The sequence below is a fragment of the Cantharellus anzutake genome, assembly GCF_015039405.1.
Source record: "Cantharellus anzutake strain C23 chromosome Unknown EI90scaffold_111, whole genome shotgun sequence".
Taxonomy (NCBI): domain Eukaryota; kingdom Fungi; phylum Basidiomycota; class Agaricomycetes; order Cantharellales; family Hydnaceae; genus Cantharellus; species Cantharellus anzutake.
Genome location: NW_024067061.1, coordinates 187,468 through 212,506, shown reverse-complemented (window position 1 = coordinate 212,506; position 25,039 = coordinate 187,468). Strand labels below are relative to the sequence as shown.

Below are 25,039 nucleotides of genomic sequence, written 5' to 3'. Positions count from 1 at the left end.
ACGCATCAAACTGAGTCGCCGGTTGAAAATTTTGTGTCACGCTCAGGACCCAGCCGGTAGTTGGTCATGTGGGTACAGTACCCGCATCGATGACGAAACGGATCCTGTTCGTAATCGGAAGCTCCCGTGTGTCAGATGTATGAATGTGCGCCGTACAATGCTATCGGCTCCATGGTAGCCCGCAAAACCGTTGGCGCTGCAGGACACTCCCGAAGAATGTCTGGAGACGTTGCTAAAACTAAAGCGCCTGGGTCAAGGCCGAAATCATCGACACCCCAAGGATTCGCCCTCTGTCGATCCTGGTAGAAGCCCTTTTTAGCGGAGTAGTTATGTAGTCAACCAAGTCCAACATGTTAGGAGGGCCGCAGGCGGCTCAATGATAAGGATATATACAAGCGCTGTTCCCCGTGGCACTGAGACGCGCTATCAGCCGCTAGATGACGTCATGTTTTGAGGAAATGAAGCAGGCGCATCAGGGTAGAAATAATCCCGTTGAGATGCTATCAATGTCTCGGGAGCTTGACACGATACCAGAACGAGAGCGCGAGATTGGACACCATGAAAACGCATCGAGAGTAACACTGGACAGCTACGTTGGCCATTATCGTTCCATGCCACCACCAAAGAGGAAGCGGCAGGTGCCGATAACCTGATTTCCTTTTTTTTGCCGTTGTTGCTCGATACATCCGATGAGAGTGCAAGCAAAAATGTCCATCGATCCTCGATAATGAAATTCTTCAGGTTGGCTATTTCCTCCCTTGAGTTTCCAGTGGGTCCGTTCGTTTGTCAGGTTGTGGGCTATGCGGGTAATATTGTGGGGCTCGCGTGGGCAGGGAAAATTCCGCCGACTTATCTTTCCATTGCTTCAACTCCCCTTTGGCAGCACTCGACAGTGGATGCAAACTCTAGTTTCAATTCTCATATCTACTTGGAGTCCATATCGCTACTCATGAAGGACTCCAAATGAAGCAGGCTATGAGTGATGTGTGGCTATATTCCAGGTTCCTGATAGCTCTTGGATCTTCTATGCTTTGGATTCCGACTCGAAAATCTGCAACTCCTAAAACTGCAAATGACCTCTTTTTGTGGTTCAATTATTTCCCTTCTCCCGAGACTTCTATTGCCATCCAAGGTCTTGGAGACTTCCGAACTCAGCCCAATCCCACGGCTTCCACCTTCCTCTAAGCACGCTTCCCTTTAATCTAGGTCCATCTCTTGTCCTTGATCTACGATTTACGTTCCGCAGGTGACCCTGAAAGGAGTCCGATATCCTCGTACCGTTTTTGCATTTGTCGCCCAAGGGCCCAAATAATCGACAATCCTAAACCCGCCAATGAGGAAGAGTAGTGGGTACTTGCCGCAACAGGTGGCGTCCACAAGTTATGTTCTCAATGTATATTTTTGTGGGCTCATCCAACACTTACGACCGTGGGGGTAAATTTAGTTAGAGCACGGGAAATCTTGGTGTCCGGGACTGAGTTAGATAATCTCTTGCAAGATCCAACCGATTGGCTGAGTTTGCACTCACTTGGTAGGCCAGTCTGCTGCCACCCCTTCCTTTCGCCTTGCTTGTATGAGCAGCTCGGATGAACCGCAACATGTCCGGATCGATCAGCGTCTCGAACCCACTGTCGTGCTCGTCCTACCTGTCAATCTGAAGCCGCCTCTCAGTTCAAGATGTAAATGGATCGTGCGCATCCAATGATTAGCTAGCGTTTGACACACCTGAATCGCCAAATGTCAACGATAGGGCGCTCTCTGTTTCTCACATTGAATCTCTGGCCCACAAAACGCTCCCGGATGTGCGTGACAAGTGAGCTGCTGGTTGCTTCCGCAGAAGTATCGGACATCCACTAAACAAGTATCATAGTGGTCCATGCCTATATAGGCTGCTTTTACTCTTTTGCAACGAAATCGCCGGCCTGAATCAAGTATACCGCACTTTATCGTAGGTACATCTTTATGCTCTGTCTCCCAGAGGGTACTACTCAACCATTCATTCCCACAATTTCGTGGCCAATGCACGCGCCTTGCTTCGACTAGCGATGTCCTGTTTCCAAAAGTGGAAATATCTGATAGCTCTTTGTTCTCCCAATTGGATTTGCATCGTGTGAGCGCCTAGCTGTTGCTTTTGACATATATCAAGTAGGCCACGGCTGAGCAGGCTGTCCGGGCTTTCCTCTCTTGCATCTACGCTAGTGCTATGGCTCCCAAAAGAAAACCCTCGTCTCAAAATCCCATCCTCGCGCCGTCTTCTGGTGATTCGCAGTCATCACAACCCTCCACTTCCTCACTTCCCCAGATTCGTTTTACAAGAGTTCGGATAGACCGAGACCATGACGACACCAGCTATGTTCAACGTGATAGATCGGGAGGTCCCAATCTTCAGCCTCCCGGGGTCCCATCTACGTCACGTTCCCCCAGCAGATCCCGAGGTTCGAAACGACGGACGTCTCCGGGGCGCCGTTTAATGAGGGATCCTAGAGGAAATCCTCATTCCAACCTATTGGACCCACCGAATCTCCCAGAGTCTACGCCAACCACACCCGATCTTTCAACCCTTCGTGGCTGGGAGCCACCGCTACTCCGCCCTCTGCGGAGTATTGACAATCCGCGCTCGGCGCCCATAACATATCTCATTCATGACCCCGATGCAATCCTCAATGCACACACAGAGAGAGAGCACCCAGGTATGGACTCGCCTCCTCCCCCGAAACCAGCATCGTCGGCCGTCCCAGCTGGTGATCGAAAGAAAACGGCTCTCAGCGCTACAAAGCTCCTACTCCAAACCGCATCCTCTGCTCTCAAGATATCCCCTATTCCATATGTCAGCCAAATCCTGGACCTCCTTCTGACGTTGCTCCAAGCCTACGAGGTTCGCATAGCATTTTGGTTTTGTGGTTGATCAGTGATCGGGTGACACATTTTTTTCTCACCCACACAGACCGTTGACAGCAACAACGAAAGCCTTAAGGGCCTTAATGACGAGGTCAGAAAGGCTTACACTGCCATTCTGCGGCCACTCGAACTGTATGCCGGTCAAACTGTCCCTCCCGAATTGATTGCTCCACTTAAAGAATTTCACTGGTACGTTGCATACTCCTCCCTCGGTCACTCGGAGGATCTCAGAGCTTCTTCCTAGTTCATTGGAAGAACAGATCAACCGTATCGAATTCCTCAAGCATCGAGGGCTCTTCAAGAGAATGGTGACGGCGTCAAATATCGCCAAGGATATAAGTGATGTCAATGCGTGTATCAATAAGGCTATTACTTCGGTCTCGGTCCGCTCGCTTCCTTTTTCGAGTGTTGGGTGTTAGCTGACTGAAGGACTTGACAGACGGAGGCGTCGATTTTAACCCTCATGCAGACAATTCGAGCATCGGTGACATGTACGTTTTTATGTGCGCGCTTTTAGACACCCTTGCTGACACGCTTTCAGCGGAGCTATCAAGACTCAAGCGAGCGCCTGCCGAACACACTTACGTAAAGAGCAAGTCCGAATGCCTTCCAACCACACAGGTCAAGGTACAAGATTCCATACTCCGTCATCTAAAGGATACCGAGACCCGATTTGTCTGGTTACGGGGCCCGCCGGGGACAGGGAAGACTGCGATAGCTAAAAGCGTCGCGTCTACCCTCAAGGCACAGAACACTCTGGCAGCATCCTTTTTTTGGGATAAAAACCAGGTCGGAACAGGCCTTGATTCCATTGAGCTGTTTCCTTCCACGCTGGCACACCAACTCGCATGCTTCGATAGGGAGTTCATGATGTCACTTGTCAGGTGCCTTCGACAGCAAGATCTGCAACTGCCTCAGCATCTGCCTCTAGATAAGCAAATGAAGGCTCTTGTTATCGAGCCAATGCGTAATCTGATGGAGGTATTACCTTCCGGAAAGGATCGCCTTGTCATCGTCTTAGATGGCTTGGATGAGTGTGGAGATCTAGAAGCACTCGAACGTCTGATGGAGCTCGTCCTTATCCTCGAAGAGCTGCCAGCCACCTTTACAGTATTCGTCAGCTGTCGTCCTGAGTCATTGGTTGTGTCGGCTTGGGATGAAGCTCGGAAACGGGGCCTTGTCATACCATGTGAAGATGTGGATATAATTACGAAGGAGGAGAAGTATCACACGATCCGTTGTATGGTGGAGGATGGCCTTCGAGATCGTATCAAGAAATCTCGGTGGAAACCTTCGGAGGAAGATCTCCATGCTTTTACTTTGGCTTGTCGTGAATTGCCTGTTATGGCCTCGGTTCGAATTCGCGAAGTCATCTCGCAGACACGGCAAGGTCGCACCCTGCAGAGGGAGTTCCAGTACCTGCTTAATCTCTCCGATCCACCCATCGATCTCAACTGGGAGTACTTGCGAATACTCCGAAGAGCTTACATGCGCGGTTCATCTGCAGTTCCCCTGGATGTAGCCAAAATGTATCGCCTATTGGTTGGCACGATTACCGCAGTACATGAACCACTGAGTGTGTATTCTATGTCGCAACTTTTAGGAATTGCCAAGGATGAGGCCCAAGCTGCATTGGAACCGATCAGCTCAATCATTGAACTTCCCTCCGAGGATACAGAAGGTGTTAAATTCTATCACGCCACAGTGCAAGAATTCATAACGGGGAGTCCGATTGGTAATGAAAATAACAAAGTATTTTTTATCAAGGACAAGAAAGGATATTTTCTCGGACCGCTACTCCTTCGATTTTTCAACAATTGTTGCAAGCGGAATGAATTTGGGATACCCACTAATCCCCCTCTCAGTGACAAAGAAAAATGGGCAGATTTTAAACCCTACGAGGTTCAACCCAAACACATCCAATACATCATTTACTATGCACTCGACCACCTGGACCCTGCACGACTCTTTTCCCAAGAGTCCAATGACAATGAATCGCAAAACGAGTTCAATTCCTTCCTTACGCAAAACTTGCTTACATTCCTGCACCTGAGAGGGAACATTGACGTGCCAACAGGACTTGATGAATTTAATGTAAGTCTGAGTGGGCTCATATTACGTTTACTTAAATATCGCTTTTGATAGAAACATGATGTAATGGAACTCCTTCAAGAAGGTGCGGCGATGTTTATGGTCGATCCATGGTTGCTTCATCGATCTATGTCTCTTTTCTGCCCTCCCAAATCGTCTTTTTATAAACTATATGGCCACCTCTCTGATGCTCTTCGGATCTTTGGTACTTCCAGCAAGATTTCGAACCACTTGATTCCATTGAGCGAGGCTTCGCTTAATGCCCAAATGCTTATAGAGGCGAAATTAGATGGTTTACCAAGGAAGGTTGACAAGTGGAGTCGTGAAGTGATCAATTATGAAGCTGAATTCCGTGAACCTGATGTCCGTAATGGCATTGTGATGTGCACAGCACTCTCGAGAGATGGCCGATACATTGCACTCGGGTTTGGTAGTGGTGTTATTGAGATCGCTGATATCGATGATCAGCATACGATGTCTCAGTTCCAGAATCATCCACCCAATCCACCAGCATGGATTGAGTTTATCCATGGTCATCATTGTGTCGCTACCGAGGATGTCGACGGGAACATCACTATCTATAGCCATGGTACACTGCCTGTGAAACTTGGCACTCTCCCCATAGGGGTCTATCCCGTTGTAACTGCAGTCTCAGATAGTGGATTGTTCATCATACGAGTCCTACGGGATCCTGGAAAGCCTTGGTACAACAACGTGACACGTATATATATTTTAGGTGACCCGCACATCCAGCTCCTTGCCTCTCCTCCTTCCGACTCTCCCATTCCATACTCCCAATCCAATTCCGAGCCAGTCTTTCCTGAGCGTCATATGATTGCATTTTCTCCGGGGGCACGATACATTGCTGCCTTCGATGGGCACAGCGCTTTCACCTGGTTGACGGAATCAGGTGATTTTATTGCGCATTATGACGTGCAGGGAGACAAATCTTGGATTATAAATCCTGGCATGGCCCCTACCTGCCTGTATCACATCCCCCATCCGGTATCTACTCGACCCACTCTTCCGTTGGCGGGTGACACAGTTTATGCACATCATTCCTGGGTGGATGCAGGGCATGAGTCGGACGAGACTTGGATCAAGCGTCCATTTTTCCATCACTTGCCAAACCATGAAAGGGGCTATTCATTTGCCGCAGGAAGGACCCCACTAGTCCATACTCTTACTGAAGCGGTATGGTTTAATGGTGGCCCGCAACTCACTGTCCCACCAGAGTATTGCCCGGTTTCTGTCAAGGCAAACAGCACCAATGGCATACAGCCCTGGTACGGTGATCAACTGATCAATTATATCAACAATTTCTATTGTCCTCAGTCCAGCAAGGATGGTACTCGGTTTCTGCTCCAGGGCCGGACGAAAGCTCCCATTCTCATCGATATTGGCCAAGCTGCCTGGTATTCAAGTGCCACGCTTGACTCAAACCTCCCCTCGAAGTTTTAGATAAACCAGAGAGCGACTGGAGAGGAGTCTGTGCTTGACTATGAAATCCCAGTTCCTAGCGATCATTCTCTTTGCAGAGCATCATCAGATGATTCTGCTTCCGAAACATCTAAAATCGACTGCTTTAGTGTTTCGCTTCTGTATAGGAGTTCGCATTACGTGTCTATTTTATGTGCGTTTTTTACATCTGTAACTTTAAACATCTCACCCAACCACAAGGAATGCTAGGTACACGTGGATGAAAGAGTAGCGAGGATGGGGGAAGACGAGGGGATAGCACCAGGTTGAAGATAGATGCGACAATGTCGAAGTGCAAGTTGAAGCACAGAACATAGTTTTACGAGCGTGATGAGTGAGGACTAAATTATAAGCTGTCAAGGTGAAAAAAGAGGTATAAAGCGAGAAAATGTCAACCTTCCAGGACGGCACATCCACGAAGCCAAAAGCCATCAGATGAGCGTTGCTTTCTCGGACCCATCGGGGAACAGCCAACCCACTCCACCACGAAAATCAAGCGATTCTAGCCACAGTGGTATCTCGCAGCATTTGGTCTGAGGGGAGGTATAACAGGGGCGGTTTTCTGAGCTATTCAAATGGGGGGGCCCGTCTAGTAAAAGAGCCTGTGGGGCAATCATGCCATTCCCCACCGCCGAGGCAGTGACCTCGAACACTAAGTGACATTTGGCAGTTGACTGTGAATACACATGCCGACGGTGTTCTTGAGACTTGCAATGCAGCCACTCTACTTGGGGCAATGGTCCTGTATGAATATGGAGCAGGTCTCGTTCAGAGTTGATTCGACGAGTCATTTGGAATGTCCCCCCTCACCAGGATCAAGATGTGCCCACGGAAGGCATGAACGTCAGGGCCAGGCCGGGTATGAGGCTTCTCATAGAAGCCGAGGGGACTGTCCTCAGCTTCGAACGAAGATCAGCCACCCGAAGAACTCAATCGGAGGCTTGTTCCCCGACATTGCCCATATGGTTTTCATTGTTGAAGCGGTGGTTCGATTGAACTCAATGAGACGTCGCCTTCTTCTGCAGGGGAGACCATCCTTGCCTATGCCAACATCAACTCGTAACCATTAGCCAGAGGGATGACTTACCAAAACTCTTGTCCCGGTCCGGTTATGGCCAATACAACCCTGTGGCCGCTTCCATCGCCAAAAAGTTATCGGACTCAAAAACTCGACAATGTGGTAGTGTGAAGCTGACAAACAGATGCGGCAGTGCGCTGATATCACCGAAATCGATAATGGTCGCCTGTAGGGTCTGAGGGTCGATGAGGAAGTTTGGCGGCCTTGAGCCATCACCACGCGCTCGTCCAAGATCTTGGCCCCTAGTGGCAGGGTCCTACCCGAACGATGATCGCTGTAGTGAAACATGTCAGTAATCGACTAGAAGACCTACTGACACTCAATCATACCGTGTTTATATGTCGCTCTAGGGCCGGCGCGTCGGTGCAGCGAAATGGCGCGTTGGAGTTGCCGAAAAGGGGATGGGATGGCCGCTTTCCATACGAACGGGCGGGACTTTGCGACTTTGCGTGTGAGCGTGCGCTCCTTCGATCGATTAGACGGATTTCTGCACCGGCTGGAGGAGGGAGCTCGAAGAGCCAGCTGAGGGCGTCAGCAACCGCCCGACAATAAGCGGGACTGCACCTCAGCCTCACTGGTGGTGTCACTGACCTACTCTTGGTTGAAAGGTTGACGCGCTCCATTACGCAAAAGATACTGGACACAGCCCCGACGTAATTCTCTGGAACGCGTGGTGCATTCGAAGGGCTTTTAAATGCTGCCGCGTAGACGAACGCCTGGGTATCAGTATCGTTAAGGAGGTCCATGGAGTCATTGAATTTAACGAGGGGATACGAAACGCAGAGGCATCCTGCCAACGTAGCTGTCCAGGGTTACTCTTGATAATGCGTTTTCATGGTGTCCAATCTCGCGCTCTCGTTCTGGTATCGTGTCAAGCTCCCGACACATTGATAGCATCTCTATGGGATTATTTCTACCCTGATGCGCATGCTTCATTTCCTCAAAACATGACGTCATCTAGCGGCTGATAGCCCGGTCGGGCGCGTCTCAGTGCCACCGGTGTGGAGTTGGTACTAAGCTGGATGTCGGGGGAACAGCGCTTGTGTATATCCTTATCATTGAGCCGCCTGCGGCCTTCCTAACATGTTGGACTTGGTTGGCTACATAACTACTCCGCTAAAAAGGGCTTCTACCAGGATCAACAGAGGGAAAATCCTTGCGGCGTCGTTGATTTCGACCTTGACCCAGGCGCTTTAGTTTTAGCAGACACTCTTCAGAAGTGTCCTGCAGCGCCAACAATTAAGGATTTCGCGGGCTACCATGGAGTCGATAGTGTTGTACGGCACACACACATACATCTGACACACGGGAGCTTCCGATTACGAACAGGATCCGTTTCGTCATCGATGCAGGCCGAGACGAACTCTAGATCTATGACGAAGATCGACGGGTACGTTTGTGTAAATCATCTGTACGATCGATGCATCTCACGTCATTAACAAGCTCTGACCTCCGTTGTGCATCCCACTGGATGCTAGGACCAAAACGGGATTGAGCCCAGCGCTTCCACGGAGAAGAGCCAGGAGGCTACGTCCCCTTTTCTCTTCATAACTTAGGTGCATAAAGTATTTCATTTCACGCATATTAATTCCCCAGCGTCTCTCATTTGATTTTCCCTTTGCGCCCATGGAGTCCCGCATGTCACGCCCCATCTATGTGAACTATTCCCGCCTTGAAGCTGTTGCCGTTCAAAGTGCCATGCCATTATCGTTCCATGCCACCACCAAAGAGGAAGCGGCAGGTGCCGATAACCTGATTTCCTTTTTTTTGCCGTTGTTGCTCGATACATCCGATGAGAGTGCAAGCAGAAATGTCCATCGATGCTCGATAATGAAATTCTTCAGGTTGGCTATTTCCCCCCTTGAGTTTCCAGTGGGTCCGTTCGTTTGTCAGGTTGTGGGCTATGCGGGTAATATTGTGGGGCTCGCGTGGGCAGGGAAAATTCCGCCGACTTATCTCTCCATTGCTTCAACTCTCCTTCGGCAGCACTCGACAGTGGATGCAAACACTACTTTCAATTCTCATATCTACTTGGGAGTCCATATCGCTATTCATGAAGGACTCCAAATGAAGCAGGCTATGCGTGATGTGTGGCTATATTCCAGGTCCCTGATAGCTCTTGGATCTTCTATGCTTTGGATTCCGATTCGAAAATCTGCAACTCCTAAAACTGCAAATAAGCTCTTTTTGTGGTTCAATTATTTCCCTTCTCCCGAGACTTCTATCGCCATCCAAGGTCTTGGAGACTTCCGAACTCAGCCCAATCCCCACGGCTTCCACCTTCCTCCAAGCACGCTTCCCTTTAATCTAGGTCCATCTCTTGTCCTTGATCTACGATTTACGTTCCGCAGGTGACCCTGAAAGGAGTCCGATATCCTCGTACCGTTTTGCATTTTTCGCCTAAAGGCCCAAATAATCGACAATCCTAAACCCCCCAATGAGGAAGAGTAGTGGGTACTTGCCGCAACAGGTGGCGTCCACAAGTTATGTTCTCAATGTATATTTTTGTGGGCTCATCCAACACTCACGGCCGTGGGACAAATTTAGTTAGAGCACGGGAAATCTTGGTGTCCGGGACTGAGTTAGATAATCTCTTGCAAGATCCAACCGATTGGCTGAGTTTGCACTCACTTGGTAGGCCAGTCTGCTGCCACCCCTTCCTTTCGCCTTGCTTGTATGAGCAGCTCGGATGAACCGCAACGTGTCCGGATCGATCAGCGTCTCGAGCCCACTGTCGTGCTCATCCTACCTGTCAATTTGAAGCCGCCTCTCAGTTCAAGATGTAAATGGATCGCAATGATTAGCTAGCGTTTGACGCACCTGAATCGCCAGATGTCAACGATAGGGCGCTCTCTATTTCTCACATTGAATCTCTGGCCCACAAAACGCTCCCGGATGTGCGTGACAAGTGAGCTGCTGCGCGGAAGTATCGGACATCCACTAAACAAGTATCATAGTGGTCCATGCCTATATAGGCTACTTTTACTCTGAAATCGCCGGCCTGAATCAAGTATACCGCACTTTATTGTAGGTACATCTTCATGCTCTGTCTCCAAGAGGGTACTACTCAACCCTTCATTCCCACAATTTCGTGGCCAATGCACGCGCCTTGCTTTGACTGGCGATGTCCTGTTTCCAAAAGGGGAAGCCCTTTGTTCTCCCAATTGGATTTGCATCGCATGGGCGCCTAGCTGCTGCCTTTGACATATATCAAGTAGACCGTGGCTGAGCAGGCTGAGCAGGCTGTCTGGGCTTTCCCCTCTCCTCACCTCCTGCATCGATTACCATCTACACTGGTGCTATGGCTCCCAAAAGAAAACCCAAGTCTCAACATCCCACCCTTGCGCCGTCTTCTAGTGATTCGCAGTCATCACAACCCTCGACTTCCTCACTTCTTCAGATTCGTTTCACAAGAGTTCGGACAGACCAAGTCCATGACGACACCAGCTATGTTCAGCGTGACAGATCGGGAGGTCCCCATCTCCAGCCTCCCGGGGTCCCATCTATGTCACGTTCCCCCAGCAGATCCCGAGGTTCGAAACGACGGACGTCTCCAGGGCGCCGTTTAGCGAGGAATCCTAGAGGAAATCCTCATTCCAACCTATTGGACCCACCGAATCTCCCAGAGTCTACGCCAACCACACCCGATCTTTCAGCCCTTGGTGGTTGGGAGCCGCCGCTATTCCGCCCTCGGCGGAGTGTTGACAACCCGCACTCGGCGCCCATAACATATCCCATTCATGGCCCCAATGCAATCCCCAATGCACAGAGAGAGCACCCAGGTATGGCCATTGTTGCACCTCCTCCCCCGGAACCAGCGTCTTCGTCGTCAGCCATCCAAGATGGTGATCGAAAGAAAACGGTTCTCAGCGCCACAAAGCTCCTACTCCAAACCGCATCCTCTGCTCTCAAGATATCTCCTATTCCATACGTCAGCCAAATCCTGGACCTCCTTCTGACGTTGCTCCAAGCTTACGAGGTTCGCGTAGCAGTTTGGTTTCGTGATCGATCAGTGATAGGGTGACACATTTTTTTCTCACCCACACAGACCGTTGACAGCAATAACGAAAGCCTTAAGGGCCTTAATGACGAGGTCCGAAAGGCTTACACTGCCATTCTGCGGCCACTCGAACTGTATGCCGGTCAAACTGTCCCTCCCGAATTGATTGCTCCACTCAAAGAATTTCACTGGTACGTTGCATACTTCTCCCTTGGTCACCCGGAGGATCTCAGAGCCTCTTCATAGCGCATTGGAAGAACAGATCAACCGTATCGAATCCCTCAAACGTCAAGGGCTCTTCAAGAGAATAGTGACGGCGTCAAATATCGCTAAGGATATAAGTGATGTCAATGCGTGTATCAATAAGGCCATTACTTCGGTCTCGGTCCGCTCGCTTCCTTTTTCGAGTGTTGGGTGTTAGCTGACTGAAGGACTTGACAGACGGAGGCGTCGATTTTAACCCTCATGCAGACAATTCGAGCATCGGTGGAATGTACGTTTTTATGTGCGCGCTTTTAGACACCCTTGCTGACACGCTTTCAGCGGAGCTATCAAGACTCAAGCGAGCGCCTGCCGAACACACTTACGTAAAGAGCAAGTCCGAATGCCTTCCAACCACACAGGTCAAGGTACAAGATTCCATACTCCATCATCTGAAGGATACCAAGACCCGATTTGTCTGGTTACGGGGTTCCCCAGGGACAGGGAAGACTGCGATCGCTAAAAGCGTCGCGTCTACCCTCAAGACGCAGAACACTCTGGCGGCATCCTTTTTCTGGGATAAAAACCAGGTCGGAACGGGCCTTGATTCCATTGAGCTGTTCCCTTCCACGCTGGCACACCAACTCGCATGCTTCGATAGGGAATTCATGATGTCACTTGTCAGGTGCCTTCGGCAGCAAGATCTGCAACTGCCTCAGCATCTGCCTCTAGATAAGCAAATGAAGGCTCTTATTATCGAGCCGATGCGTAATCTGATGGAGGTATTACCTTCCGGAAACGATCGCCTTGTCATCGTCTTAGATGGTTTGGATGAGTGTGGAGATCTAGAAGCACTCGAACGTCTGATGGAGCTTGTCCTTATCCTCGAAGAGCTGCCAGCCACGTTTGCAGTATTCATTAGCTGTCGTCCTGAGTCGTTGGTTGTGTCGGCTTGGGATGAAGCTCGGGAACGGGGCCTTGTCATACCATATGAAGATGTGGATAAAATTACGAAGGAGGAGAAATATCACACGATCCGTTGTATGGTGGAGGATGGCCTTCGAGATCGCATCAAGAAATCTCGGTGGAAACCTTCGGAGGAAGATCTCGATGCTTTTACTTTGGCTTGTCGTGAATTGCCTGTTATGGCGTCAATCCGAATTCGCGAAGTCATCTCGCAGACACGGCATGGTCGCACCCTGCAGACAGAGTTCCAGTACCTGCTCAATCTCTCCGATCCACCGACCAGTCTCAACTCGGAGTACTTGCGAATACTTCGAAGGGCCTATATGCCCGATTCATCTGCAGTGCCTGTCGATGTAGCAAAGATGTATCATCTATTGGTTGGCACGATTAGTTCGGCACATGAATCACTGAGTGTGTATTCTATGTCGCAGCTTTTAGGAATTGCCAAGGATGAGGCCCAAGCCACATTGGAACCGATTAGCTCAATCATTGAACTTCCTTCGGAGGATAGGAAAGATGTTAAATTCTATCATGCCACAGCGCAAGAATTTATAACGGGGAGTCCGATTGGTAATGAAAATGACAAAGTATTTTTTATCAAGGACAAGAAAGGATATTTTCTTGGACCGCTACTCCTTCGATTTTTCAATAATTGTTGCAAGCGGAATGAATTTAGGATACCCACTAATCCCCCTCTTGGTGACAAAGAAAAATGGGCAGATTTTGAACCCTCCGGGTTCCAACCTGATCACATCAAATACGTCATTCTCACCGTACTTGACCACCTGGACCCTGCACAACTCTTTTCACGAGAGTCCAATGATGATGAATTGCAGAACGAGTTCAATTCCTTCCTTACACAAAACTTGCTTACATTCCTGCACATGGAAGGGTACCCTGATGTAAGAGGATTTGATGAATTCAATGTAAGTCTGAGTGGGCTTGTATTACGTTTATTTAAATATCACTTTTGATAGAAACATGACACAATTGAACTCCTCCGAGAAGGTGCAGCGATGTATAGGCTCGATCCATGGTTGCTTCATCGATCTATGTCTCTTTTCTGCCCACCCAGGTCGTCTTTTTATAAACTGTATGGCCACCTCTCTGACCCTCTTCGGATCTTTGGTACTTCCAGCAAGATTTCAAACCACTTCATTCCATTGAGCGAGGCTTTGCTTAATGCCCGAATGTCTATGGAGGCGAAATTAGATGGATTGCCAAAGAAGGTTACAGAATGGAGTGCTGAAGTGATCAATTACGAAGCTGAACTCCGTGAGCCTGATGTCCGTAATGGCATTGTGACGTGCTCAGCACTCTCAAGAGATGGCCGATACATTGCACTCGGGTTTGGTAGTGGTGTTATTGAGATTGCTGATATCGATGATCAGCATACGATCTCTCAGTTCCAGAATCATCCACCCAATCCGCCAGCATGGATTGAGTTTATCCATGGTCATCATCGTGTTGCCACTGAGGATGTCGATGGGAACATTGCTATCTATGGCCATCGTGCGCTCCCTGTGAAACTTGGCATTCTCCCCATAGGTGCCTATCCTGTCGTAACTGCAGTCTCAGATAGTGGATTCTTCATTATACGAGTCCTACGGGATCCTGGAAAGCCTTGGTACAACAACATGGCGCGTATATACATTTCAGATGACCCGCACATTAAGCTCCTTGCCTCTCCTCCTTCCGAATCTCCCATTCAACCCTTCCATTCCAATTCCGATCCAGCCTTTCCTGGGCGACACACGGTTGCATTTTCTCCAGGGGCACGGTATATTGCTGCCTTTGATGGGCACAACGCTTTCATCTGGTCGACGGAATCGGGTGATTTTATTGCACATTATGACATACAGGGAGACAGATCTTGGATTATAAATCCTGGCTTGGCTCCTACTTGCCCATATCACATCCCTCATCCGGTATCTACTCGACTCACTCTTCCGTTGGCAGGTGACACAGTCTATGGGCATCATTCCTGGGTGGACGCGGGGCCTGACTCGGACGAGTCTTGGATCAGGCGTCCATTTTTCTATCACTTACCAGAAGATGAAAGGGGCTATTCAATTGCTGCAGGAAGGACCCCACTAGTCCATGCCTCCCGTAAGGTATGGTTGAATGGTGGCCCGCAACTCGCTGTCCCAGACGAGTATTGCCCAGTTCCTGTCATGGCAAACAGCACCAATGGCGTACAGCCCTGGTACGGTGATCAACTGATCAATTATATCAACAATTTCTATTGTCCTCAGTCCAGCAAGGATGGTACTCGGATTCTGCTCCAGGGCCGGATGAAAGCTCCCATTCTCATCGATATTGGCCAAGCTGCCTGGTATTCAAGTGCCACGCTTGACTCAAACCTCCCCTCGAAGTTTTAGATAAACCAGAGAGCGACTGGAGAGGAGTCTGTGCTTGACTATGAAATCCCAGTTCCTAGCGATCATTCTCTTTGCAGAGCATCATCAGACGATTCTGCTTCTGAAACATCTAAAATCGACTGCTTTAGTGTTTCGCTTCTGTATAGGAGTTCGCATTATATGTCTATTTTATGTGCGTTTTTTACATCTGTAACTTTAAACATCTCACCCAACCATAAGGAGAGCTGGGTACACGTGGATGAGAGAGTAGCGATGATCTTGCAATGCAGCTGCCTGGAAAGCTGAGGATGGGGGAAGACGAGGGGATAGCACCAGCTTGAAGATACATAGATGCGACAATGTTGAAGTGCAGGTTGAAGCACACAAAATAGTTTTACGAGCATGATGAGCGAGGAACAAATTATAAGCTGTCAAGGCACAAAAAGAGATATAGAGCGAGAAATGTCAACATTCCAGGATAGCACATCCGCGAAGCCAAAGGCCATCAGATGGGCATTGCTTTCTCGGACCCATCCGGGAACAGCCAACCCACTCCACCACGAGAATCAAGTGATTCTAGCCAGTGGTATCTCTCAGCATTTGGTCTGAGGGGAGGTCTAACAGGGGCGGTTTTCTGAGCGAATCAGAGGGGGGCCCGTCCAGTAAAAGAGCCTGAGGGGTGATCATGCCGTTCCCCGCCGCCGAGGCAGTGACCTCGAACATTTGGCAGTTGACTGTGAATACACATGCCGACGGTGTTCTTGAGACTTACGATGCAGCCACTCTACTTGGGGCAATGGTCCTGTATGAATATGGAGCAGGTCTCATTGAGAGTGAATCCCCCCTCACCAGGGTTAAGATGTGCCCACGGAAGGCACGAACGTCGGGGCCAGGCCGGGTATGAGGCTCCTCGCAGAAGCCGAGGGGACTGTCCTCAGCTTCGAACGAAGATCAGCCACCCGAAGAATTCAATCGGAGGCTTGTTCCCCAACATCGCACATATGGTTTTCATTATCTCATTATTGAAGCGGTGGTCTAATACGTTCTATTGAACTCAACGAGACGCCACCTTCTTCTGCACCGGGAAACCATCCTTGTCTATGCCAACGTCAACTCGTAATCTAACGTTAGCCATAGGAATGACTTACCAAAAACTCTTGGGTTATGGCCAATACAACCCTGTAGCTGCTTCCACCGCCAAAAAGTTATCGGACTCAAAAACTCGGCAATGTGGTAGTGTGAAAGCTGACAAACGAATGCGGCAGTGCGCTGATACCGCCAAAATCGATGATGGTCGCCTGCAGGGGGTGAGGGTCGATGAGGAAGTTTGGCGGCTTGATGTCACCTTGAGCCATCACCACGCGCTCGTCCAAGATCTTGGCCCCTAGTGGCAGGGTCCTACCCGAACGATGATCGCTGTAGTGAAACCTGTCAGTAATCGACTAGAAGACCTACTTCCACTCAATCATACCGTGTTTATATGTCGCTCTAGGGCAGGCGCGTCAGTGTAGCGAAATGGCGAGTTGGAGTTGCCGAAAAAGGGATGGGATGGCCGCTTTCCGTACGAACGGGTGGGACTTTGCGACTTTGCGTGTGAGCGTGCGTTCCTTCGATCGATTAGACGAATCTCTGCACCGGCTGGAGGAGGGAGCTCGAAGAGCCAGCTGAGGGTGTCAGCAACCGCCCGACAATAAGCGGGACTGCACCTCAGCCTCATTGGTGGTGTCATTGACCTACTCGATCTTGGTTGGAAGGTTGACGGGCTCCATTACACAAATGATACTGGACACATATGGCCCCGACAGAAGTACCCGAAAACATCTTGAACGCGTGGTGCATTCGAAGGGCTTTTAAATGCTGCCGCGTAGACGAACGCCTGGGTATCAGCTTCGTTATGGAGTCATTGAATTTAACGACACAATCATCGAATAAGAGGATACGAAACGCAGAGGGATCCTGCATGGCGCGTTGAACGGCAACAGCTTCGAGGCGGGAATAGTTCACACAGATGGGGCGTGACATGTGGGACTCCATGGGCGCAAAGGGTAAATTAAATGAGAGACGCTGGGGAATCAATATGCGTGAAATTGAATACTTTATGCGTCTAAAAGAAAAGGGGACGTAGCATCCTGCCTCCTCTCCGTGGAAGCGCTGGGCTGAGTTCCGTTTTGGTCCTAGCATCCAGCCACGCGCACGATGGAGGCCGGAGCTTGTTAATGACGTAGGATGCATCGATTGCACAGATGAATTTGCATAGACGTATTCGCTCTGAATCGATGACGAAACGGATCCTGTTCGCAATCGAAAGCTCCTGTGTGTCAGATGTATGTATGTGTGCCGTGCAACACTATCGGCTCCATGGTGGCCTGCGAAATCCTTTTTAATTGTTGGCGCTTGCAGGACACTTCCACTTCTGAAGAATGTTTGGAGATGTTGCTCAAACTGAAGCGCCTGGGTCAAGGTCGAAATCAACGACGCCCCAAAGATTTGTCAATCCTGGTAGAAGCCTTTTTTTAGCGGAGTACTTAGTTATGTAGCCAACCAAGTCCAACATGTTAGGAAGGCCGCAGGTGGCTTAATGTCCCCCTGACATCCGGCTTAGTACCGACCTCGTTCAACTCCACACCGGTGGCACTGAGACGCGCCCGACCGGGCTATCAGCCGCTAGATGACATCATGTTTTGAGGAAATCAAGCAGGGTAGAAATAATCCCAGATGCTATCCATGTGTCGGGAGCTTGACACGATACCAGAACGAGAGCACGCCATGAAAACGCATTATCAAGAATAACACTGGACAGCTACGTTGGCCATTATCTCTCTTCCCCTTAAAGAGAGGCTGGTCACCTGCCTAGCCATTATCGTTCCATGCCACCACGAGAGAGGAAGCGGCAGGTGCCGATATCCGGACTTCCTTTTTTTCCCCTTGTTGCTCAATACATCCGATGAGAGTGCAAGCAAAAATGTCCATCGATGCTCGATAATGAGATCCTTCAGGTTGGCTATATCCTAAACCCCTTGAGTTTCCAGTGGGTCCGTTCGTGTGTCAGGTTGTGGGCTATGCGGGTGATGTTGTGGGGCTCAGGTAGGGGAAATTCCGCCAGCTTATATATCTTTCCATTGCCTCAATTCCCCTTTGGCAGCACTCGATGCGTGGCGTGATGACATGTGGCCATATTCCATTTTACGGTTCAATTAATTCTTTCTCTTCTCCCGAGACTTCTATCGCCATCCAAAGGTCTTGAAGACCTCCAGACTCATCCCAATCCCACGGCTTCCAACTCGCACCTTCCTCCGAGCACGCTTCCCTTTAATGTAGGTCCATCTTGATATACGATTTATGTTCCGCAGCTGACCCTGAAAAGAGTTCGATATCCTCACCCCGTTTTGTATCTTTCGCCGAGGGCCCAATAATCAACCCCCCAATGAGGAAGAGTGCCGCAACAGAATTTTGCACTCACTTGGCAGGTCTATCTGCTGCCAACCCTTCCTTTCGCCTTACTTGTGCGAGTAGTTCAGATGAATTGCGACATGTCCAGAGTCTCGAGCCTACTTTCGCGCTCACCCTACCTGTCAATCCAAATCTTCCGCTTCAGTTCAAGATGTAAATGGATCGCGCGCATCCAATAATCAACGTCAGAGGATAATTGGCTAGCATTTGACACACCTGAATCGCCAAATGTCAACGATGGGGCTCTATTTTCCCACGTTGAATCTCTGGGTCCACAAAACGCTCCCGTTCGCATGTACCTGGACAAGTGAGCTGCTGGTTCTGTAGATTGTTTCCGTGGAAGTATCGGACATCTCATTGTTCATCGCTAAACAAGTATCATAGTGGTCCATGCCTCTGAAGGTTACTTTTACCTTTTGCCACAATTCGAAATTGCCGACCTAAATTAAGTATACCGCACCTTATCGTAGATACATCAGCTTCATGTCCTGTTTCAACCCTTCATTACCACAATTTCGTGGCCAATGCATGCGCCTTGCTTCGACTAGAGATGTCCTATTTCCAAAAGGGGAAGCATCAAATAACCCTTTGTTCTCCCAATTGGATTTGCATCGGCGCCTATCTGCTGCCTTTGACTTATATCGGGTAGGACGCGGTTGAGCAAGCTGTCCGGGCTTTTCCTCTCTCACCTCCTGCTTCGATCACGATCTGCGCTGGTGTTATGGCTCCCAAGAGAAAACCCTCGTCTCAACATCCCACCTTTGCGCCGACTTCTGGTGATTCGCAGTCATCACAACCCTCCACTTCCTCACTTCCCCAGATTCATTTCACAAGAGTTCGGACAGACCAAATCCATGACGACACCAGCTATGTTCAACGTGATAGATCGGGAGGTCCCAATCTTCAGCCTCCCGGGGTCCCATCTACGTCGCGTTCCCCCAGCAGATCCCGAGATTCGAAACGACGGATGTCTCCAGGGCGCCGTTTAACGAGCGACCCTAGAGGAAATCCTCATTCCAACCTATTGGACTCACCGAATCCCCCAGAGTCTACGCCAACCACACCCGATCTTTCAGCCCTTGGTGGTTGGGAGCCGCCGCTATTCCGCCCTCGGCGGAGTGTTGACAACCTGCACTCGGCGCCCATAACATATCCCATTCATGGCCCCAATGCAATCCTCAATGCACAGAGCGAGCACCCAGGTATGGCCATTGTTGCACCTCCTCCCCCGGAACCAGCGTCTTCGTCGTCAGCCATCCCAGATGGTGATCGAAAGAAAACGGTTCTCAGCGCCACAAAGCTCCTACTCCAAACCGCATCCTCTGCTCTCAAGATATCTCCTATTCCATATGTCAGCCAAATCCTGGACCTCCTTCTGACGTTGCTCCAAGCTTACGAGGTTCGTGTAGCAGTTTGGTTTCGTGATCGATCAGTGATAGGGTGACACATTTTTTTCTCACCCACACAGACCGTTGACAGCAATAACGAAAGCCTTAAGGGCCTTAATGACGAGGTCCGAAAGGCTTACACTGCCATCCTGCGGCCACTCGAACTGTATGCCGGTCAAACTGTCCCTCCCGAATTGATTGCTCCACTCAAAGAATTTCACTGGTACGTTGCATACTACTCCCTTGGTCACTCGGAGAATCTCAGAGCTTCTTCCTAGTGCATTGGAAGAACAGATCAACCGTATCGAATTCCTCAAGCATCGAGGGCTCTTCAAGAGAATGGTGACGGCGTCAAATATCACCAAGGATATAAGTGATGTGAAGGCGTGCATCAATAAGGCTATTACTTCGGTCTCGGTCTGTTCGCTTTCTCTTTCGAGTGTTGGGTGTTAGCTGACTGAAGGACTCGACAGACGGAGGCGTCGATTTTAACCCTGATGCAGACAATTCGAGCATCGGTGGAATGTACGTTTTTATGTGCGCGCTTTTGGACACCCTTGCTGACACGCTTTCAGCGGAGCTATCAAAACTCAAGCGAGTGCCTGCCGAACACACTTACGTGAAGAGCAAGTCCGAATGCCTCCCAACCACACAGGTCAAAGTACAAGATTCCATACTCCATCATCTGAAGGATACCAAGACCCGATTTGTCTGGTTACGGGGTTCCCCAGGGACAGGGAAGACTGCGATAGCTATGAGCATTGCATCTGCCCTCAAAGCGCAGGGCACTCTGGCAGCATCCTTTTTTTGGGATAAAAACCAGGTCGGAACGGGCCTTGATTCCATTGAGCTGTTCCCTTCCACGCTGGCACATCAACTCGCATGCTTCGATAGGGAGTTCATGATGTCACTTGTCAGGTGCCTTCGGCAGCAAGATCTGCAACTGCCTCAGCATCTGTCTCTGGAAAAGCAAATGAAGGCTCTTGTTATCGAGCCTATGCGTAATCTAATGGAGATATTGCCTTCTGGAAAAGATCGCCTCGTCATCGTCTTAGATGGCTTGGATGAGTGTGGAGATCTAGAGGCACTCGAACGTCTGATGGAGCTTGTCCTTATCCTTGAAGAGCTGCCAGCCACGTTTGCAGTATTCGTTAGCTGTCGTCCTGAGTCGTTGGTTGTGTCGGCTTGGGATGAAGCTCGGGAACGGGGCCTTGTCATACCATATGAAGATGTGGATAAAATTACGAAGGAGGACAAGTATCACACGATCCGTTGCATGGTGGAGGATGGCCTTCGAGATCGTATCAGGAAATCTCGGTGGAAACCTTCGGAGGAAGACCTCAATGCTTTTACTTTGGCTTGTCGTGAATTGCCTGCTATGGCCTCAATCCGAATCCGTGATGTCATGTGGTGGACCGGGCATGGCCGCACCTTGAAAATGGAGTTCCAGGGCTTGCTCAATCCTGATGCACCCATCGATCTCAACTCGGAGTACTTGCGAATACTCCGAAAAGCCTACATGCGTGGCTCATCTGCAGTTCCCCTGGATATAGCCAAAATGTATCGCCTATTGGTTGGCACGATTATCGCGGCATATGAATCACTCAGTGTGTATTCTATGTCGCAGCTTTTAGGAATTGCCACGGATGAGGCCCATGCCATATTGGAACCGATCAGCTCAATCATTGAACTTCCCTTGGAGGATACGAAAGGTGTCAACTTCTATCATGCCACAGTGCAAGAATTCATAATGGGAAATCCGATTGGTAACGAAAATGACAGAGTATTTTTTATCAATGACAAGAAAGGATATTTTCTCGGACCGCTACTCCTTCGAATTTTCAATAATTGTTGCAAGCGGAATGAATTTGGGATACCCACTAATCCCCCTCTCAGTGACAAAGACAAATGGGTTGATTTTACACCCTTCCGGGATCAACCCAAACACATCCAGTATGTCATTGGCAATGTACTTGACCACCTGGACCCTGCACGACTCTTTTCACGAGAGTCCAATGACAATGAATTGCAGAATGAGTTCAATTCCTTCCTCACACAAAACTTCCTTACATTCCGGCACATGGGAGGGGTCCCTTTCGTGCCACCAAGATTTTATGAATTTGATGTAAGTCTGAGTGGGTTCATATTATGTTTGTTTGAACATCACTTTTGACAGAATCACAATGGAATTGAACTCTTCCGAGAAGGTGCAGCGATGCATGGGGTCCGTAAATGGTTGCTTCATCGATCTATGTCTCTTTTCTGCCCACCCAAATCGTCTCTTTATAAACTATATGGCCACCTCTCTGACCCTGTTCAAATCTTTGGCATTTCTGGCAAGATTTTGAACCACTTGATTCCATTGAGTGAGGCTTCACTTAATGCCCAAATGCTTATGGAGGCAAAATTAGATGGTTTACCAAACAAGGTTAACAAGTGGGGTGTTAAAGAGATCAATTACGAAGCTGAATTCCATGAACCTGATGTCCGTAATGGCATTGTGACATGTGCAGCACTCTCAAGAGATGGTCGATACATTGCACTTGGGTTTGGTAGTGGTGTGATTGAGATTGCTGATATTGATGATCAGCATACAATCTCTCAGTTCCAGAATCATCCACCCAGTCCACCAGCATGGATTGAGTTTATCCATGGTGGTCATCATGTTGCTACTGAGGATGTCAATGGGAACATCACTATCTATAGCCATGGTATGCTCCCTGTGAAACTTGGCACTCTCCCTATAGGTGCCTATCCTGTTGTAACTGCAGTCTCAGATAGTGGATTGCTCATCATACGAGTCCTACGGGATCCTGGAAAGCCTTGGTACAACAATGTGGCATGTATCTACATTTTAGGTGACCCACACATTCAGCTCCTTGCCTCTCCTCCTTCCATTCCATCCCTCCAATCCAATGCTGAGCCAGCCTTTCCTGAGCGTCACACAGTTGCATTTTCTCCAGGGGCACGATATATTGCTGCCTTTGATGGGCACAGCGCTTTCACCTGGTCGACAGAATTAGGTGATTTTATTGCACATTATGACATACGGGGAGACAAATCTTGGATTATAAATACTGGCATGGCTCCTACTTGCCCATATCACATCCCTCATCCAGTATCTACTCAACCCACTCTTCTGTTGGCAGGTGACACAGTCTATGCACATTGTTCCTGGGTAGATGCAGGGCCAGAGTTGGATGAGGTTTGGATCAAGTGTCCATTTTTCCATCACTTCCCAAAACATGAAAGGGGCTATTCATTTGCTGCAGGAAGGACCCCACTAGTCTATCATGCTTCCCCTATCTGGCTAGGAGTGTGGTTCAATGGCAGGTCACAACTTGCTGTCCCACAGGAGTATCGCATGGTTTCTGTCAAGGCAAACAGCACCAATGGCATACAGCCCTGGTATGGTGATCGACTGATCAATTATATCAATGATTTCTACCATCCTCAGTCCAGCAAGGATGGTACTCGGTTTCTGCTTCAGGGCAAGATGAAAGCTCCCATTGTTGTCGATATTGGCCAAGCTGCCTGGTATCCGAGTGCCATGCTTGACTATGATTTCCCAGTGCCTAACGATTATTCTCCTTGCAGCACTGCATCTGACACTTCTTCTCCCTGTGACATATCATCAGATGATTCTTCTTCTGAAACATCTGATAGTCCCCAAGATCGACTGCTTTAGTGTTTCACTTTTGTATAGGATTTCGCATTGTCTATTTATTTTATGCACATCTTTACATTTGCAACTCTAAAATTGTTCAAGTATGATATCAATAACGATGTTCTAGTGCCCCCGGATATATATGTTGAATTTTAAGCTTATGTGTGAACACATATTGAACTTGTTGAGTGAAATCGTAATCTTGCCAGTGTTCATCATCACTTTCCCCCCTGCCTGCACAGCTGCATGCCTTGCCATGTTCTCCTGTCCAATTCCCATTGTCTGGGAATCGGGTTGCTGCTGAAAAGTGACAACTGCATCAAGGGCCAAGAGATCTGTGAGTAGCACAATGCAGACCACAGAAAAACAGGTGACTTACTATTATTGGACATTGACACCACTGAGCCAAGGGTGAGTGCAAGGATAAACGAATTGATCAGGCCTAGAGCATTGAGAGAATGACAAATGCCCCCAAGTATCGGAATCAAAACCCCACAGATTCCATCTGCATGTGTAAATAAACCTCGAAATCTTCGATGTGTCCAGCCAGAATAAAGACCAATTGTGCCAGACAGTCAGTCATGGGGCTATAGTGATACATTATCATCTACTCAACCAACAAATCAACTTACCTGGTCAGTAATGTCTGCATCTGTCATGGCCCCGCAAAGTCCCCACCCTTCTACCACTTCTGTCATTTAGCAGCGCCGATAGTGGTTCCCATCTATGGCCCTGTAGCAGCGCCTCCTTCTTTCTCCCACCACTACTTGAGCTCCTCAGCCATTCGGCCGATACCGTTTTATTCTTATTCATTTGCTTAACTTACTAGCAGTCGACGTTGTCGCCGCTGATCTGCTCCTTATTGACATTTGGTTTATTCCTTTATTGACACTTGGTTGTTCCTTTATTGACATTTGATTTATTCGTATATTGACATTCTGATCCACCACCATATTGGTGCCTAGATTGTCGGGCTATCCATTCTGCCTCCCAACTTTGCCGTCCTCTGTCCCATCCATTTCTTCTGTTCCATTTCCCTGGTCCTCATCATTCTTTTAGTACTTGCCATCCCACTCCCATCCCGTGCCGGACTGACCAGCCCCTTCTCTGTTCTCCTTTTGTATTTATACTTGTAGTTTACTGTCAATGTACTTCAGTTCGAATATCGACTAGAATTCCCCCCCAAGTACTCTCACCTTAAGTTTGCCTCTCAGTCCCATCTCCACTTAAGTCAACGTTGCTGCAAGGTACCACCTGCTAACTTGAAATACGGGACAGCCTAGAATGCATGGCGCAACGCTCTAGCCAAGTTGTTGAAGCCAAAGTCCCAACCCCCACAATGCCTTGCAACAGAGTAGCTCATTAGCTAAGTGACCACTCATGCTGCCGTACTCCGCTCCACTTCCCATGATCACCTCGAATACAGTTTCTGACAGCATCATGAAGACGTGCACATGGTAA

The 25,039-nt window shown here is 49.0% G+C and overlaps 11 protein-coding genes across 11 annotated transcripts; 8 read left to right on the top strand and 3 right to left on the bottom strand.

Annotated features, from left to right (window-relative positions):
- The first annotated feature begins 790 nt into the window (after window positions 1-790).
- Window positions 791-1,355, top strand: EI90DRAFT_3085459 (uncharacterized protein). The gene is made up of 3 exons (XM_039062132.1): window positions 791-806; window positions 970-1,132; window positions 1,156-1,355. Exons 1-3 carry the CDS (start codon window positions 801-803, stop codon window positions 1,248-1,250), a joined length of 264 nt encoding a protein of 87 aa, XP_038909402.1. The 5' UTR covers window positions 791-800; the 3' UTR covers window positions 1,251-1,355.
- Window positions 1,356-1,913: 558 nt separating this feature from the next.
- Window positions 1,914-3,027, top strand: EI90DRAFT_209770 (uncharacterized protein). Its single transcript, XM_039052575.1, has 2 exons — window positions 1,914-1,948; window positions 2,044-3,027. The coding sequence occupies exon 2, from the start codon at window positions 2,204-2,206 to the stop codon at window positions 2,903-2,905; it is 702 nt and encodes a 233-aa protein (XP_038909401.1). The 5' UTR covers window positions 1,914-1,948; window positions 2,044-2,203; the 3' UTR covers window positions 2,906-3,027.
- EI90DRAFT_209771 (uncharacterized protein) lies at window positions 3,028-4,796 on the top strand. The gene is made up of 5 exons (XM_039052576.1): window positions 3,028-3,087; window positions 3,143-3,281; window positions 3,338-3,389; window positions 3,440-4,427; window positions 4,502-4,796. The coding sequence occupies exons 2-5, from the start codon at window positions 3,204-3,206 to the stop codon at window positions 4,515-4,517; spliced, it is 1,134 nt and encodes a 377-aa protein (XP_038909400.1). The 5' UTR covers window positions 3,028-3,087; window positions 3,143-3,203; the 3' UTR covers window positions 4,518-4,796.
- Window positions 4,797-7,631: 2,835 nt separating this feature from the next.
- Window positions 7,632-8,219, bottom strand: EI90DRAFT_209801 (uncharacterized protein). Its single transcript, XM_039052577.1, has 3 exons — window positions 8,138-8,219; window positions 7,876-8,068; window positions 7,632-7,820 (listed from the first exon to the last, which is right to left on the bottom strand). The coding sequence occupies exons 1-3, from the start codon at window positions 8,167-8,169 to the stop codon at window positions 7,803-7,805; spliced, it is 243 nt and encodes an 80-aa protein (XP_038909399.1). The 5' UTR covers window positions 8,170-8,219; the 3' UTR covers window positions 7,632-7,802.
- A 965-nt stretch (window positions 8,220-9,184) lies between these two features.
- Window positions 9,185-9,901, top strand: EI90DRAFT_3134000 (uncharacterized protein; the record flags this gene model as incomplete). Its single annotated transcript, XM_039064622.1, has 1 exon — window positions 9,185-9,901. One exon carries the CDS (start codon window positions 9,185-9,187, stop codon window positions 9,899-9,901), a length of 717 nt encoding a protein of 238 aa, XP_038909398.1.
- Window positions 9,902-11,965: 2,064 nt separating this feature from the next.
- On the top strand, window positions 11,966-15,457 carry EI90DRAFT_209479 (uncharacterized protein). The gene is made up of 3 exons (XM_039052572.1): window positions 11,966-12,039; window positions 12,090-13,639; window positions 13,691-15,457. Exons 1-3 carry the CDS (start codon window positions 12,012-12,014, stop codon window positions 15,092-15,094), a joined length of 2,982 nt encoding a protein of 993 aa, XP_038909397.1. The 5' UTR covers window positions 11,966-12,011; the 3' UTR covers window positions 15,095-15,457.
- Window positions 15,458-15,649: 192 nt separating this feature from the next.
- Window positions 15,650-16,790, bottom strand: EI90DRAFT_3021389 (uncharacterized protein; the record flags this gene model as incomplete). Its single annotated transcript, XM_039057647.1, has 5 exons — window positions 15,650-15,807; window positions 15,846-15,875; window positions 16,222-16,258; window positions 16,324-16,515; window positions 16,545-16,790. The coding sequence occupies 5 exons, from the start codon at window positions 16,788-16,790 to the stop codon at window positions 15,650-15,652; spliced, it is 663 nt and encodes a 220-aa protein (XP_038909396.1).
- A 20-nt stretch (window positions 16,791-16,810) lies between these two features.
- EI90DRAFT_3158750 (uncharacterized protein) lies at window positions 16,811-17,800 on the bottom strand (the record flags this gene model as incomplete). Its single annotated transcript, XM_039066189.1, has 2 exons — window positions 17,626-17,800; window positions 16,811-17,569 (listed from the first exon to the last, which is right to left on the bottom strand). A coding segment is annotated over exon 2 (495 nt), but the record flags the coding sequence as incomplete, so codon positions are not given.
- A 1,263-nt stretch (window positions 17,801-19,063) lies between these two features.
- EI90DRAFT_209842 (uncharacterized protein) lies at window positions 19,064-20,290 on the top strand. The gene is made up of 3 exons (XM_039052579.1): window positions 19,064-19,922; window positions 19,992-20,134; window positions 20,201-20,290. Coding segments are annotated over exons 1-3 (822 nt in total). The 5' UTR covers window positions 19,064-19,244; the 3' UTR covers window positions 20,202-20,290.
- A 330-nt stretch (window positions 20,291-20,620) lies between these two features.
- Window positions 20,621-20,983, top strand: EI90DRAFT_2847127 (uncharacterized protein; the record flags this gene model as incomplete). Its single annotated transcript, XM_039053726.1, has 1 exon — window positions 20,621-20,983. A coding segment is annotated over one exon (363 nt), but the record flags the coding sequence as incomplete, so codon positions are not given.
- An 845-nt stretch (window positions 20,984-21,828) lies between these two features.
- On the top strand, window positions 21,829-23,644 carry EI90DRAFT_3085410 (uncharacterized protein). The gene is made up of 3 exons (XM_039062131.1): window positions 21,829-21,864; window positions 21,923-22,036; window positions 22,088-23,644. Exons 2-3 carry the CDS (start codon window positions 21,992-21,994, stop codon window positions 23,597-23,599), a joined length of 1,557 nt encoding a protein of 518 aa, XP_038909392.1. The 5' UTR covers window positions 21,829-21,864; window positions 21,923-21,991; the 3' UTR covers window positions 23,600-23,644.
- The last annotated feature ends 1,395 nt before the right edge of the window (window positions 23,645-25,039 follow it).